Raw genomic sequence first — 16,253 nt, forward strand, 5'->3', positions numbered from 1 at the left:
AAACAAAAGCTCAGTCATAAAATGGTTGAGGTAAATAAAAAATTACATCATTTATTGCACAAAGACATCTCATAAATCCAGCTTCAAAGTTACCATTACAGTTAATATCATCAATTAATTATCCCGTCTCTTTCCTTGTATAGAAATACAGCAATGCAAACTCTTGAATTTGTCATATGAATTAAATTAAATAAGATACTTGAACAGCTCTTATATCATTCTTTCCTAAGCCAATCTTGAAAAACAGCGTAAGACATAGCTCTGGCATTTCATACTAATGGAAAAAAAAGGTAGTATTTAACTAAAACAACCTGCTCATCTGTGGAGAAAAAAAACTTATGTATCAGATCCAACTGTGACATATTCTCTTAAGATATTTCATCTAACTTGTTCCAGAAAGATGAATTCCTAGTGTTGTTGTGATCTTGCTGCACACAATCACAAAACCTTCGGCTGTTTTAATGAGGACTCTCTTTATGAAACCAAACAACTATTTACAGCTGATACACTGTTTAATGCAGAAAAAGTTAAGACAGAATTAAAGCCATACTGCTTTTATCTAAAGCAAGCACTGCTACAAAATCCCTACAGCAGGTGCTGGACTCTTCTGGATTACAAATCCCTGGAAGATGACTGCTATACTACTCTTCAGAAACGCACAATCTCTGATAGTTTCAAAATAAAAACCACACACATCCACAACTAGTCAAAGGGAGCAATCTTCACATATTTACATGGATTCTATTGATCCAAACTACAGAGTTTACAAAGCAACCAAGAAACAGCTACGAAAAATATCCTGTTTAAATGATATGAAAATACCTAAATTGATGTATTTAACATCTTAGGATATATTAGTGATAAGACTTCTTTTCAAAGAACAACAGAGGCTTCAACAGAATGCTGAAGCATTATGACCTGGAGCACTAATTTCTCTGTCAAGTCTGAGGAAAGGCTTTGCAGTTTTACATGTGTTCAAGCGGCATCTTCCGTTCCTTGGATTCCAGTGGTGAGTAAGAAATACAGTACTTATTCTTTGGCAGCTTCCCAGCACAGAATGTCACAGTGCTCTGGGCAGGATCTCCCTTGAAAAAGGCAGCCTATAAACTCCTATTTTGAAAATCGTATTAGGCAATTTAATCTCAGAATTTTATTTCAATTTTTACTGAATCATTTGAAAAGCACAGCAATCACATTAATACTTATTTAATTTTGACTTCATTTTTTTTAAATTTTAGCAAACAGAGGGTGCAGTCAGATGGCCACAGGAGCTCCTGGAAAAGAACTTTTAAGAAGCTGGTGCCTACTAAATGGGAAACTGTCAGCCTCTTGGCTGAAAATGGTGGAATAACAGATTCCTTTTAGATGCAACAGCACCATACATCATCACACAGTGGACTAGCAGTGTTCATACAGATACGTAGGTACAGTATTTCAGGTGATGAAAACATCATGTTAGAGAACTGTTGCCTGAAACTTCCTAAGTGGCTCCATCTTCATTCAGTCTAATTCTATTTGTCCTCTAGGCATATTTTGAACCTCCTTTCTTGTTTGTATAGCTCCTAAATTAACTTCCAACTCTTACTTTTACAGTTGCTGTTCTCCAAAACTCCTTTTTTTCTATATACACATATATTATAATTATATATGAACATACATACATATCATGATACAAAGGGCAGACTTCCTCTCAGAGCCCATTCCTCCGTCTCTCAAATCTAACTTTAAACATGAATGAAAAATTAGGCTCAGGCTTGCCAAAGCCTGAATTATTGACATTTTATTGCTTTTATCATTAATAAAATTGGTAATTCTTCTGACAATTATTTTCTAATGCTCATGACTTTAAACTCTGCGTGCAGATTACAATGAAGTAGCAACTACAGAAGCAAACCAACTAAAGTTGAACAAATTACTTGCACAATTGCTCTGTATGATGGACTGGAAAATTTAATCTGTGCAGAGACAACTTCTGGAGTTCAAGTTAAGAACTACGTAATGTTTCAAAACTGTTGCTCCCAATGTTATCAAAATACTTTAAAAAGTGAATGACTCATCATCACAATATTTTGAAAGAAGCCGCTATGGATTGATTGATCCAGGAAAATATTTTATTTTTCATATTCAGTCTAGTGACTGATTTAAGATTTTTCACACTAATAATAACCTCTCCTAATACTTATCAACATGTTTGCCTATGGATTCATCTTTAAGCACCCTCCTTGGTTAAATATTGGCACACAAAACCTTTGAATGGGACAACTAAATGCTACCTCTGTTTGTCTACAACGACATGAATCAAGCCAGTGGTGTTAAATCACTGAGAAACCTCTTTGAACAGGATTTTGTATTTCCATGGGAGACAAGTACTTTGTATCATAATTTGATAGGTCTTTCAATAAAAAAAGTCTAACAGCTATACTACAGATACTGTAACCTTTTAAATTGTAGCTTCAGAAGAAGCTGGTTCAAGATTGCTATGCGATTCTTCAGAGTATCTGATGCAACTGTTGAAATAGTTCTATTTTCTGGTAAGAGACTTTGTTTTTCTATCAGTGTTAATGATTAAGTAGGCTTTTCATAAAGATGAAGTTAACAGGACCCTTTACAGTTGATGCACTTTATTATGCAGAACTGTCTGGTCCTGACTGAGAGGATTATATACCCCTCTCCCAAGTGAATGATCAGTCAGGCTCTCAAAGAGAAAATCAGAGTCCTATTTCTCAGCTGACTGAACATTCTGCTGTTGAAAACCAACACAAATATTAGAATGGTCAAAGAACGATATTATTTTTTCTCAGCTGACAAGTTCCTTTCAGATGCCATCTAGGGAAATGAAAGAAGAGACTTGTGATGGAACATTAACTTCTATAGCCCACTCAAACATGTGAATAATGAGATGAAAAGAAATTACAGATCATGACAGAGCAGCAGTGAGTGACTGATTTTCAACCAGAGAATTTCACAAATACCAGTCGTGAGCTTAATGCCTTCTAGCTGAGGTCAAGCATATCCTTCAGAAAAACATTCACTTAAATTTAAAGTAATGGATAAAGTCATGACACCTTGAAGTGTCAGCTTCTTCACGTCCTTTCATAATTTTTAAGCCTATGATAAATCAGTACTTGGCCTTCAATTTGATATCTTATTGCCAAGATCTGTAAAGATACCAAGCTCTATCTAGAAGACTATATACTTCAGTAATTTCAGAGCAATGTTACTAAACTTTGCAATCCCCTGACTTCTAGTCTTTTTAAATTTTTGTGGGATTCCCACACCAAACAACTTTTTGCCTGACTGAAAAGTTAGAGGTGTTCAACAAGGAACATGTTACTGCAATATATTTTTAGAAGACAGCATCAATGTCTTAAGAGTTTATTCCCATTCTTATTTATAAACAATATTTTCATATTTACTAATATAACAATACATTAATGGTTAAAATCAGAAAAAGAGAATGCAGATAAGTTGATTCAATTGCTTGCATACCAGAGAAGTAATATTTTATTGGCATGAAAATGTACAAAGTTAAGCACTGGGACAAAATGAAAAATTGTACAGATTGGAAGATATTTAAGAATCCCTTTCACTATTAAATGATTACATAATGAAGTTTTTTTCTATCTTCTAATGAAAAGAAGTTGGTTTGGTTTTGGCAGGTATTGTATAATACACAGATTGGCAGGTGTTGTATAATACACAGATAACTGTGCCTCTTGTGATAGGAAATATTTTATGTTGAAAAGGAATTCTTTATCCTTGATAGCAGATCTGACCATTAAAAAGTGAATTCAACTTGTAAACACCCCCTTAAGTACAGACAGAGTTCTCTTGCCCTCTTTGGTTTCCGGCTTTTGACAAGGTAACAAGCTCTGTCTTGGCCTCCTTCCCCCCTCCAGGCCGACAAGGCCGCAGGGAGGGAGGGGGGAGAGAAGCAGAGTCGGTCAGCTGAGCTTGGTTTTCAGTTTCTGCTGCGGGACTGAAACCTGACACTATGAACTCTTGCAGCTTTTTAAAGCTTTTAATTCTTTTACTACTTGGATAAGTGAACAGATTACTCCTTTTTCTCAGAAAAGACAGAACGAGAGAGACAATCAACATGCGAAAGACATCATAGAACCACTAAAAACAGTGAGGAAAAGAGTTAAGGTTAAATAAGAAAGAGGGAATAAGAAGATGCTTACAGCTGAAATATCTTTCTGTTAAAGCTATGGAGATGAACAATAGTAGTTTAAAAGACTCCTTTAATTCATGACTAGAGTATGAGAGGAATAGAGTGTTCAAAGTGGGGACTTTTGAGAAAAGAGAGAGTAGTTGTGATACTGTGGGTTGCTGGAAATGAGTAAAGTGAAGATTTTGAAGCCTTGGAGAGGCAAGGAGAAAGCTGTTTTCCAGAAAGGCTCACAGAGACAGATGAAGAAGACTTCTGCCTTTGAATAACTCATCCTTAACATAGTATCCCTAGACTCATTTGACCCATGCACACCTCGGAGTGATGTGGAATAGGAGGAGTGAACTCTAAAAACTCCATAGATCGGCAGAAAGAGACTCCTGTTTCTCTACAAAGACTGAAAGAAAGACTCTAGCAAAAATTGAAACTGTTTTTGACCACCAAAGTTCTAAAGATTTTTTTGTCTCTATGTTATCATGTGTACAAAAGAATAGTTAAATGGTGAGAGATAAAAGGGTTTTCTGGAAGTTTATTCTAGTGTTCTTATTCTTGTAGTTTGTTAATAAACTGTTTCTATTCCTTTTAAGTTTTAAGCCCGTTTTGTTCTTGTTCAAATCCATATCTCACAGAAAAAAAAATAGTAGTTTTTTAGTTACTGGTTTTAAACCACGACACCTGTGCATACCAAATAAGCAATTCTAGAAGCAAGCAGGTTTTTTATGAGCATCACAGAAGACTATACACACCATTTCTTTAGTGGGCAAGATTTATGGTACAGCTTCCTACTCCAACTAATTAATGTACTTTCAGTGCTGTAGGTATGAAAACTGAACTCTGGAACAGAAGACTATCCAAAATAAGAAATATAAAGTAACAGTCTGTAATAGTGAAGTTGAAAGGAGTGTATTTAGTAAAAATTTTTATGTTCAGATACTCAAATTATTTGCTTAATCACAGAAAAATCAAGGTCGGAAAAGATCTTCCAAGACGAAGACCAGTTCAGCCATCAACTAAGCAACTCAATCACTCCTAAACCACATCCCAAGTGCCACATCCAGATGCCTCTTCAACACTTCCAGAGACAGCGACTCCACCATCTTTCTGGGCATCTTATTCCAATGTCTTTTTCAGTGAGAAAAAGCTCTAAGATTTGATCTGAACCTCACCTGACACAAGTTAAGGCCATTTCCTCTCATCCTTTCACTTGAGAAATGTCAGAAGAGACTGACCCCCACCTGGTTACACCCTCCTTTCAGGTGGCTGTAGAGAGTGACACAGTGTCCCCAGCCTGCTTTTATCCAGGTTAAACACCCCCAGCTCCCTCAACTGCTCCTCATAAGACTTGTGCTCCACACCCTTCACCAGCTTTGTACCCCTTCTCTAGTCATGCTCCAGAACCTCAGTGTCTTCCTTGTAGTGAGAAGGCCCAGGGCTGGACACAGGACTCAAGGTGTGGCCTCACCAGTGCCCAGTACAGGGTTTACAGTCACTGCGCTGGTCCTGCTGGCCTTGGATCTTGCGGATCCAAGCCATGATACCTTTGGCTTTCTTTGCCACCTGGGCACGCACTGGCTGGTGTCAACCAGCACTCCAAGTCCTTTTCTGCTGAGCAGCTCTCCAGCTGCCCCTCCCCAGGCCTGTAGCACGGCCTGGGGTTGCTGTGACCCAAGTGCAGGACCTGGCACTTTGCCTAACCAAACCTCGTGCTGTTATCCTCAGCCCATTGATCCAGCCTGTCAAGATATCTTTGTAAGGATATCAAATGTAGAGAGACCAAATAATAAAATGTTGAACAGAATTCTCTTTCTAGGCATTGCCTATCTAAAGCTGGCTTGAAGCCAATAGAACAGGTGGGAGCTCAACACCTTTATAATCTAAACTACCTTCAAAAGTGACAGAGTTTGGAATCAGCAGCCTTACTCATGCTGAAGCATCTGGGTTCTCAGTAGTCACAAATACATATATTTGGCAAATCTGTTGTTCTTCAATAGTTTAAACTCATGGTACCAATTTAGTATCTTCTCATAACCACATCAGGTATTTGGACCTTGCAATGAAGCTTACTAACTTTACAGCTTGGATTACAATTACATACATTAAACAAACCACTATTCCTTATTGAAAATCACAATTTATAGTGACTATTGCTGATAAAATTTCAAAATACAAAGTCTAGTTTACCTTCCATCTCTTTCTGCTGTCCCACCCTCTGTTACTGTTTTGACAAATATTCCCAGTTTTTCAAGGCCTGCATCAGCTCCAACTCCCATTCCAATAATGCTTATTCCAAGTCCATCTTCATCTGTGAAAAAGGCAAAAGAAAGCAGAAACTTTTTACATTCATCTGTACAGTTATTTGGTAGGTAAACATTCATGCTTTGGTTCCTCTTGGCTTTCTGTGTCAATAACACTAGTATTACAGAATCACTATGTTGGAAGAGACCATATTATTTTGCTGCCTTTTAAAAAAAATATTTGACTACTATTCTAATTATACACAAAAAGTATCCTTATGAGAAGCTTAGAACAACAGACAAAGATTTTTATTCCTCCAGTGAAGAATGAACATATCACATCAAACACTGTAAAATCATGTTAATGGAGTGTCACAAAAAAATTCTCTTAAGAAGGTAAAAACTGCTTATCTCTAAGTTGCTTCTTTAATTCCTCACTGAACAATTCCTGAAATCCAAAGAGCCAAGGTGACTACAACAAATGAATGGAATTTCAAGACAGGCTCTGTAGACATGTGCAGACTTCCTCAGACTTGTAGGTCAGTGTCACAGGAAGTGGAAATGGCACACAGACACAATACCTTTTTCTAGCTCAACTGGGAAGAGCTCCAGCTTTTCCACACGCTTCTCGAGTTCATATTCAGCTGATGCAGCCACTGGGTCAACTTCGTCATTTCTCCTGTCATAGTCTTCATTAGAGTATGTATTGAAAACCTGTGGAAACAGATAAGAAGTCATTCAGGTACCCACTCTAAAGACTTCCAAATTATTAAATTAGCTACTTCTTCTGTCCTGTGATGTTGCAAAGTTTGAAAAGGCTTTTAAAAGACTAATTTCTCAGGTTCATTCAAACTTCAGGTTTTTAAATTTGTGCTTTTTTATTCAAGGAAGCACAAGTACACTTGCAAAAGTCAACTGAGTGTTTCTATTGTTTTTGAATATAAATTCAAAAGGTGATTGTTAATGTCTACGTTGGTCTATGCATGTAAATAATTGGAATACTTAATTTAACTCATTAAAATTCACTATTAATGAACATTAACAGAGTCAAATACATTGAAATTGTAATTGTAATATTCTGTATAGTCTTTCTGCAGTAGTCTTTAGGCCTTGTGAAGTTCCAGTTCACATTCATCCAAACAAAGCTCGACCTGAAGATTACTAATCTACATTTACATCACCTATGGATATTATAGAGATTATATTCTGCATTACGTATCAACTTCTTTAGAACAGCAATATACACAGCCATGGGTATTCTTTTAAACTAATGAAGTTTACAGATTTATTTCATCTCTAAAGCAGTAATTTAACAGTGACTGCATTAACCTGATTATATTATTTATGCTACTTACTATCATATTTTCAACATGGTCTTTAATCAGTGATTATTCAGATCTTCAGAAACATTAGTCAGGAAAAGCATATTTTCGTATTTTAGAGATCAGAGTTTGCCAGCCTAATTCATTTAACTGTCTGCACTTAGCAGTAAGGAATATGTATTATTAGTGGTAGTAATTTTACTGAGCTTCAGTCCCACTGATAGATCATATTCATCACTTCAAATAAAGGAAAACAACTTTCCACATTTCCTCTTCCTCTTTTACAGACAAACAAAAGAAGATATCATTATGTAGCCATGCTTTCCTTTATCACTGCTCCTTTTACAATATGAAACACTGCATCCTGCTACATAGCTACACAAATATTACAAAGTTCTCCAGAAGCCTGCTCTTTTACAGCCCTGCCTGAAGGCTCTGTCACGATGTCCCTGGATGGAGCACACATGCCAGCTGGCTGCCCAGTGCAGTGACAGGAGCTCAGGGGCATTGCCACCTGAGGTCTCACCTGCCTGAGAAGCTGTTAGTACACATTCATTTATTTTAAATAGTAAATATACTGAAGTTGAAATACAAGAATACTTTAAAATACTATAATAAGTCTATTGACTACATTATGGCTACCACAAAGCTACCAAAAGCCCTCTCAGTTTTACATAAAGTAGTGGTTGAAACAGAAAAGACAGCAGTCACTCAGTGGGAATTTTAACTCTTGTATTTCACATCAGTGTGAAATATTTAATTTCCTCTTCCAAGAAGACTGAGATGATAAGCATTTTACAAGAATTCAGCAAGCCTATCTCATTTTGATTTTTAGTATTATGATGCAAGAAAAAGGCTGTTTTAACTATATTATGCTCCTAGAAAGCCTTCATAAATACATGCAAAGCCTAAGTAAAATAAAACATACTTAATGCTGTCCAGTGCTGCTGAACTTTTTATGCTGCTTTAGTATCTCTAAGATTGGTGAAAAGAAACTGATGCAGAAACAAGTTATGAGGAGAGATACAATTCAAGGCTACCATTTCTAGCCTGACTAAAGAATAGACAAAACCATCTCAAAGAGTCCACTCAACAGCAATGAAAAAGTGGTACATCCTCCCTGGCAGCTTCCCTTCTCTGTGACCTGGCGTCCAAGGCAGCAGTTTTTACCCACTAAGGGTTCCATGTTCAAACCCAACCTCATTCATGCTGACACCAACCAAAATAAGGATCAATCAATAGAGAGAGACCCAATTGAAACATTACTGAGCTAAGATGTGACCATAAATCTTTAGGGTTCAAACAGAGCAGACATGCAGGCAAGTACAGGTTAAAAACAACAGCGGTGAATTTAGCTTGAATTATCTCATGTATTAACATGATGAGAGAGACTCGTGCCTCAAATGTGAACAGAGATGAATTGCATCAACATCAAGGGAGATACTGCTTGCTGGAGACAAAGAACAGCTGAGAGAAAGGTGTAGGGGAAAATTATGTCACAAAATGAGCGTATTTATTTCTGGATTGCTTTTCATCATGTTAACTAGCACCATTCTTTTCCTTGTGTTTGATGACTGGCATGAGAATATTGCGGAAGCAGTTTTAGATTTGTTGCAAAATGACTGAATATGCTTGAGGATAATTTTCTTTGAAAGCATCAAATCATGTTGAATTTGGATTTGGGATGTCTTTCTTGCATCAGATTAGACAGAAGAGATGGCTTCTTGGATTGTGCTCACTGTTTTGGAGTATTTTGTTAATCCCACTTAAAGGAAACCGTATATACTGTTGGTGATGAAAAGTTATCATTATGTCTCCAAATATATTATGCCACTCTTACCTAGTACCTCACCTAAGCATTCACTCTGAGACTGTAGATCACTCATTGCACAAAGCTGTTTCCTAACTGGCATTTACTCACTGTCTTTTGTACACTGGCCATTAATTTTTCCCATTGCCTTCAACAAGGCAGTTGCCTCCCCCTGACTAGGGGAAGAAGAAGAAGAAGAGGAATATTCTTGTAAGTCATTTATCTCATTTTGTGCAATCACATTTCATGGTTGACTGATTCTATTAAATGAATCTCTTTGTTTTAAACTGAAGAAAATTTGTGCTTGGAAATTTTCTTTCTTTGTGAAACAGTCTATCCACCGGAGTAATGAACTGCTTGCTCAGTACAGTCATGAGAACTGTCACTCAAGATTTTACTGCACTAAAAATAAGATAAACATTTATAACTTCTTCCTCAAAGTATGGTTAACTTGATTTAAGTGAAACTATTTCATCACGTCTGTTGCTGTTGTGTTTCTCAGAGTGTGCGTGGGATTTCAGACTCATGGGAATTCTCCCATTCCCTGTCATTTGACAGATTTGGTTTTACCGCCACTCTGGCCAAGTACCCAGCACAGTAAAGCCACAATCATAGAATATGCTGAGTTGGAAGGAACCCACAAGGATCACAGAGTCCAACTCTGGGCTCTGTACAGGACTATCCGCAGGAGTCACATTATAAGCCATTACTTATAAAGCATTACTTAAAAAGCAAGCTCTTTTCATGAAAATCCAATATAGTATCTTAATGTCTGATTTTACAACTACAAGTTGTAAAAAAACTTACAGGAAACTTTAGGAAAAAAGAAGTTTTCATAGAATTCACTTGTGACATTTTCTAGGATTTACAACAGCACTTGTGGAAAGCAAAAAGCCAAGAGCGGTGACATGTTGAAACAAACCCTGAAGAACTGCTGTTAACAGAACATACTTCTGTGTTCTCTAAAGTGACATAAAAAGGGGTCATCAGTGATTCATCCAGCACCAATATAGTAACAAACTGTAACATCAAAGAAGCAGGTATAATTGTTAGGCACCCTGGGTGGCATCCCCAGGGAAATCATACATACGCACACAGATCATTTGCGTCTCTTTGGTAAAACACAAGCTAGGGAAGACATGTCACTAACTATAAAAATATGTTGCTGACTAATTCAGGAAAAAAAACCCTACATTTTTGTTTCAGTACTTCATCTTTAGGAGTAAGATCAGAAGGATGAAAACTGATTATTCTTGAAAAAAGGCACCTAAGTTTGGGGTGTTTTCCCACAGCTCTTAACTACCAATATTTTACAGAATTCAGCTAACAGTAACCAGTAGGTAGTGACAAGGAGTTTTTTAAAATTTTTTTCATCAAGACAGAATTGAGATAACTTTATAGAGTTACAAGGGCTATCCTCCCCATGGGCTAACCAGCTCGGTGCTACACAAACCACAATATTAGTGTTGCATACTATAAACTATGCAACTGTGCAATAAAAATTGTTGTATCTGATGTAAGGCTGAGAGAATTGGGGTTGTTCTACCTGGAAAAGAGAAAGCTTAGGGGTAACATAACTGTGGTCTCCAACACCTGAAGGGAGCCTACGAAAAGGATGGAGAGAGACTATTTACAAGAGCATGGAGTGACAGGACAATGGGGAATAGATTTAAACTGCAAGGGAGAAGATTTAGATTATCTATAATGAAACACTGAGGATAACCTCTCTGTGCTGAAGAAGCTAAATGAGGAGAAGAAATCACAATTTGCCCATTACCTTGTGCTTTAAAATCTTTCTACAGCATAGCTTCAGGGAGGAGAGGAAGCTCTGGCAATGTCTGAAATTGGTGACTATTTTTTTAAAAAGTTTTTTCTCTGCAAAGTGGTGCTTTGTCACAGTGAAAGGCAGTGAGTCAGTGAGGAGGCTTCCTCCAGCTTTCCTGGCTTCATGCTCCCCTAAAGCCTGTGTGGGCATCAGCCGTCACTAACGCCTCAGCAAGGAAGCATCCAGGAGACAAATCTTCCCAAGAGGCAATTGCAGGAATGAGACACAGATGGGAATTAGACACCAGCAATATTGAAAGAAACTGCGTGTCTAACATCAAATCCGTGCCTGGGGTTTCCCTCAGAAAGCTCTGTAGGAGAAAGATCTGTTTTAAGTGTCCTGAAACTCTGGCAAAAAGACCTGCACAGCAGATTTATGTTTCTAAAATCCTAAAAGTATCTGGGCCCTAGACTTCTCCATTCCAGAGAGACCTCTTCAGACATATGACAAGCCAGGAGCAGCTGCTGTGACACACAGACAAACTGTTCAATTTGTTGAGGCAAACTGGAAAATATTATCTGTGTGTACTCTTGTTTTAGACAAGTGGAACAAGTTATCAAGGTTTCTACCTGTTAGAACATCATGAAGACCAATTGTACTAGAAATCCACAGTGTCACTGTCCTGCAACAGTGCCAACACATCTCAATTTGGATCTATACACCTCTGTGCACTACAGCACATCCTCCTAAACCCAAACCATGCCACAGTGGTGTTTCCTGGTGGGAGACAACCATTAAAATGCATGGGCTAACCACACACGTTCAGTAGTCCTGTAACATGAGGGTGTGTTTGCTTCATGGTATAAGTAGTTAAAGAACCAGCCAGACTCCTCTGTTAGGCTTCTTTCACTGAAACTAGTATCTTAAATTTTATACACTGCAGCTTTGGGCTGAAACATGGAACCAAAATTGCCTAGGTGGTACTGCGCATGGATCATCCTCCCTGTCCCTGCTATCTGGATCACTTTTGGTGTGATTTTTTTAAAACACTTGTTTTCATTAAGTAGTTTCCTAGAAGCAGTGAAAATTATTGTTTATATCCACTTACTATTTATTCAGTGTGTAGCTGTTTTATTGCTGAAGTACTAGTTTTATTACAATTTACATTGCTACTTGTCTACGTAGCAGAAAAATACAAAATCACTGTAGCAGTAAATGAGATGCATGCCCCACATAAAAACCTCATGCTGCTACTCAGTTAAAACAGATCAGCGTAATTAGCAAGCAAAGGTAAGCCCTGTTACTGAAGAGTAAAACCTCAGGTCACATGGAACTTGTAGCTCTATTAGGGCTGCTGTGTGTCTGTTTTAGTAAGTGAGTAAAATAGCAAGGTGCACTGAGACCTAGAGTTGACAAAGATATACAAACAGACTTATCTGAATATTCCTGCTTGTTTGTTGTTTTTTTTTTTAAAATACAGTGACAAGTCACAATTCCATGAGGATTTTTCTTTCTCACTCTTTTTTTTGTCATAACCATTAATACAAATGGCAAGTCACAGTACTGTCCTGTTTTATATTAATTGTACAGGCTGAACAATTTTCACTCAATTCCCTTCGATGAGTTTTGCATACCTGGGTCTAAATCTTCTCTGATAGTGGATTGGTTTTTCTAAAGCAGCAGCTTGGATGCAACAGTGCAATGGGAGGTACAAATGACTGGTGAGGTGATTTACCTGAGTCTTACTGATCATATAACAATCCCAAGGAGACTTTTTCAGTGTTGTGTACTTCACATGTACACTTCATATATAATTCAGCCCTTTGCCTCATCCTGCCTTTTTTTTTAACTCTACTTAGCACTACTGTAACTTACCAACAAAAATGTACTTTGCAACTGCTGCTGTCTATTTGTGGTCCATTATCGACTATTTAGATATAGAGAATAAAAATCACGAAGACAAAAAAGCTTTCTATTTTTCACTACAGTAGTTTGACAGTTGCAGGGGAAAGAGCCCAGAGACAATCCTGCATTCCCATTAAGCTCAGGGTTCATCCAAAGGTCCCTCCTACTGGACTTTCACAGATCCTGGAGAGATCAGAGATGTGGGTACAGCAATTTAACACCTTAGCATTTACAGCAGCGTGGTACTGACCTACAAACCTGAATGTCTTTAGCTGACTTTTCCTGCTTCAGGGAAAAGTAAAAACATTTGCCTACACCTTGAGAATGTCTCTATCCAGCAGAATAAAGATGCAGTTACAACAAGAGCACTCCAATAGCCATGCTATACAAAAAAATAATAAAAATATGAACAAGTGTATTTAAGAAGAAAATTAATTTCCAATGATAGCAGATATATTTTATCACTCTTTTGGCAGTTCCTTCTATTGCCAAGGTAACAAACCAGCATGCTCAAGAATTCATGGTATCTTTGAACATTGAAATAAGCAGGCAAAAGAGAATGTTTGAAGTGAGCAGAATTTGACAAATTAATTAGATTACAGTACAGGCTCAAATCTCGAATCTGGTGTCCAAACAACTTTAAACAGATAGGAGAGCATGAATCAAAGTTCCAGTTTCTGTCCCTAGACATTTATTCCTGAATCTGCTGCAGTATTTCTTCCAGATCTTTTCACTGCTGCCAATCTACATCCTAACTGATGGTGCTGTTTTTCTTCTGCCTTTAAGTGTGACACATAAGCTAGCCAAGAGCAAATGCTGCTTTTGGTACCAATTAGTACAGACTGCCATACAGTAGCAAAGTCACCATGAATCAACGAATCAGTGTTTCTTCTCCCAGCAATCTCACTCTCCCTCAGCCTACAAGTCAAGAGGTCTAAATGCAGAGTAAAAATGACACAAATGTTCTCTGCCAGAGGCAAGAGATAAACAGAACACTTGAAACAAAATATTGACTATGCATACAACATTCTATTTAAAATAAATATCAGCAGAGATAAATTGTGTAACCTTCATGGTCACTAAAAATAACTCCACAAAAAATTTCATAAGCAATTGCTTTTCTTCACTTACAGATAATACAAATCATATATATATATAAACTATACAGAAATAATTAATTCAACCTGAGTTTTATTGTGAAATTATAATATTTTATAAACTGAACAAAAATAATACAATTCTCCTATATAAATCTATATATAAAAATCTTTTAAATGTACTATAAGTAGTACACATTGCTATCTATCTCTTTACCTGAAACAGAGAAGAAAGCAGAGGTAGAAGAAAAGAGCTAGGTGGAAACAGTCTGTCTTGGTGTCTGCTTTTCTCAATATTACATCATCAACACAAATCCTATTGGCTTTTTAAGGTTGCAAAATTGCAACTTCTCCAGGATTTTTTATGACTCTCTCACACACCTTGTCTAATTCCTAGGAGCTATGGCATTTGGTACTAATTGCCCAACTGTTAACACTCCTGCAGACACAGCAAAAGCTGCAAGGGCAAGGGAGAAGGATCTCCAATGACAGAAACCAATTTATAGCCTTGCCTCAGACCAAGGGATAAAAGGCAAATGTACCACCACACCAGCTCATAGCAAGAGCCCTTTTGAATCTCTAAAGGTGTCCCACTACCACTTTTCACAATATCTACATTCTTGTAAAAATCTCAAGAGAGTCTTGGATTTTTTATTTTTTTTTTATGGGAAGTTCTGGATGAATTCTTTAACTGAGATGAGATTACTAAACATAGTGCTTAAAATCTTCAGATGAGTGGGGGAAATTCTATTATATTCTACTAAGAAAAACATCAGGAGATGTAATAAACTTTTCTTTAAACATATACTACTATACAAATACACAGCTTATGAGTTAAAGAATAGCTAAGTATGATGTTCAGTATTAGACAGCCCTTCAGTCTTCTGTACAGGGTAAACATACTCAATTTCAGATGGAACATGTTACAGAGGGTTATCTCTTTAGTTTCTAGTACAAGCAGATATTCTTCTACAGTAACAGAAACACTTATGATTCTCTGGAATCTAAAGCCTTTAGTAGCCTATTGCTACATTCACATTAACATCACCATGCAGTGATGTAAAAGAGACCCATTAGTGGGGCATTGCATTAATTTGGTAGGAGGGCTGCAGCGGTACAGCCTGTTGATGCCATTGCTTGTGTATAAAAATGGACAAACAGGCAGAGTGTAAGAGGATTAATGGAAAAGCTTCTGTAATACAGCAAAAGGTTTGCTGTGTTTTGTAAACATCTTTCAAATGGAAAGTGTGCAATGCCACATTCTCAGTGCCAGACCACTACTCAATTACTTTATATTGTAGACTTACCAATTCCTTAATTGCACCTGCAGGCAGAATTCATTTTGGCTGACTGCATTTTTGCTAATGATAGTTTCACATTCACACTGTTTAGTACAATGAATTGCATCCTAGTAAGATGTAAAAGTGCCTAGAGTAAGCAAAAGAATGTTTATCCATTAAGCATTCATACCAAGTGTATTACATTACAGTTAATCACACCAATGCTTCAAAAATGAGACAGTCTGTATTTCCAGAGGAATTTAGCCTTTCTAATGCCTCCTAATATGGTAGGTGGGGTAACAGACTCTAACACAAGCCAAGAACAGGCGTTCCCAGGTCTGACAGCATAACTGGTTCAAACACACCAGCTCTAAGTGCAATTTAAAATATGGTATTAATGCAGCAAGAAACAGAGGGTTACAAATGTTCACACAAAGTATATCCAAACAAACAGACAAAGAGAACGACAGATCATGGGGATAAGCCGGCATTAATGAATAATGCTAGCTTGGGATGAGACTACAGTAATAATGCCACAAAGTGGGGATTCAAGATAAACACTTTTAAAGTGACTCAATCCAACACTATTTTTGGACATTTTTCAACTTCAACATTTGCTATGACATCAGGCACAAAGATATTACCCCCTTGAAAACAATAGCAAAATTA

General features: G+C 37.2%; 1 protein-coding gene across 5 annotated transcripts in view; it reads right to left on the minus strand.

Moving 5' to 3' along the window:
• The window catches only part of PPP1R9A (protein phosphatase 1 regulatory subunit 9A), a 134,061-nt gene that overhangs the window by 56,162 nt on the left and 61,646 nt on the right, over window positions 1-16,253 (minus strand). For all 5 annotated transcript variants that reach the window (XM_088063883.1, XM_005518810.3, XM_088063890.1 and 2 more), the window contains exons 3-4: window positions 6,987-7,119; window positions 6,353-6,473 (exon numbers count right to left, since the gene is read on the minus strand). In XM_088063883.1, coding sequence (XP_087920009.1) covers window positions 6,353-6,473; window positions 6,987-7,119 — 254 coding nt within the window. The remainder of the gene's footprint in view (window positions 1-6,352; window positions 6,474-6,986; window positions 7,120-16,253) is intronic.

The sequence above is a fragment of the Pseudopodoces humilis genome, chromosome 1 (genome assembly GCF_049639895.1).
Source record: "Pseudopodoces humilis isolate 2021_Gansu_Grassland_sample_001 chromosome 1, ASM4963989v1, whole genome shotgun sequence".
Classification (NCBI taxonomy): Eukaryota; Metazoa; Chordata; class Aves; order Passeriformes; family Paridae; genus Pseudopodoces; species Pseudopodoces humilis.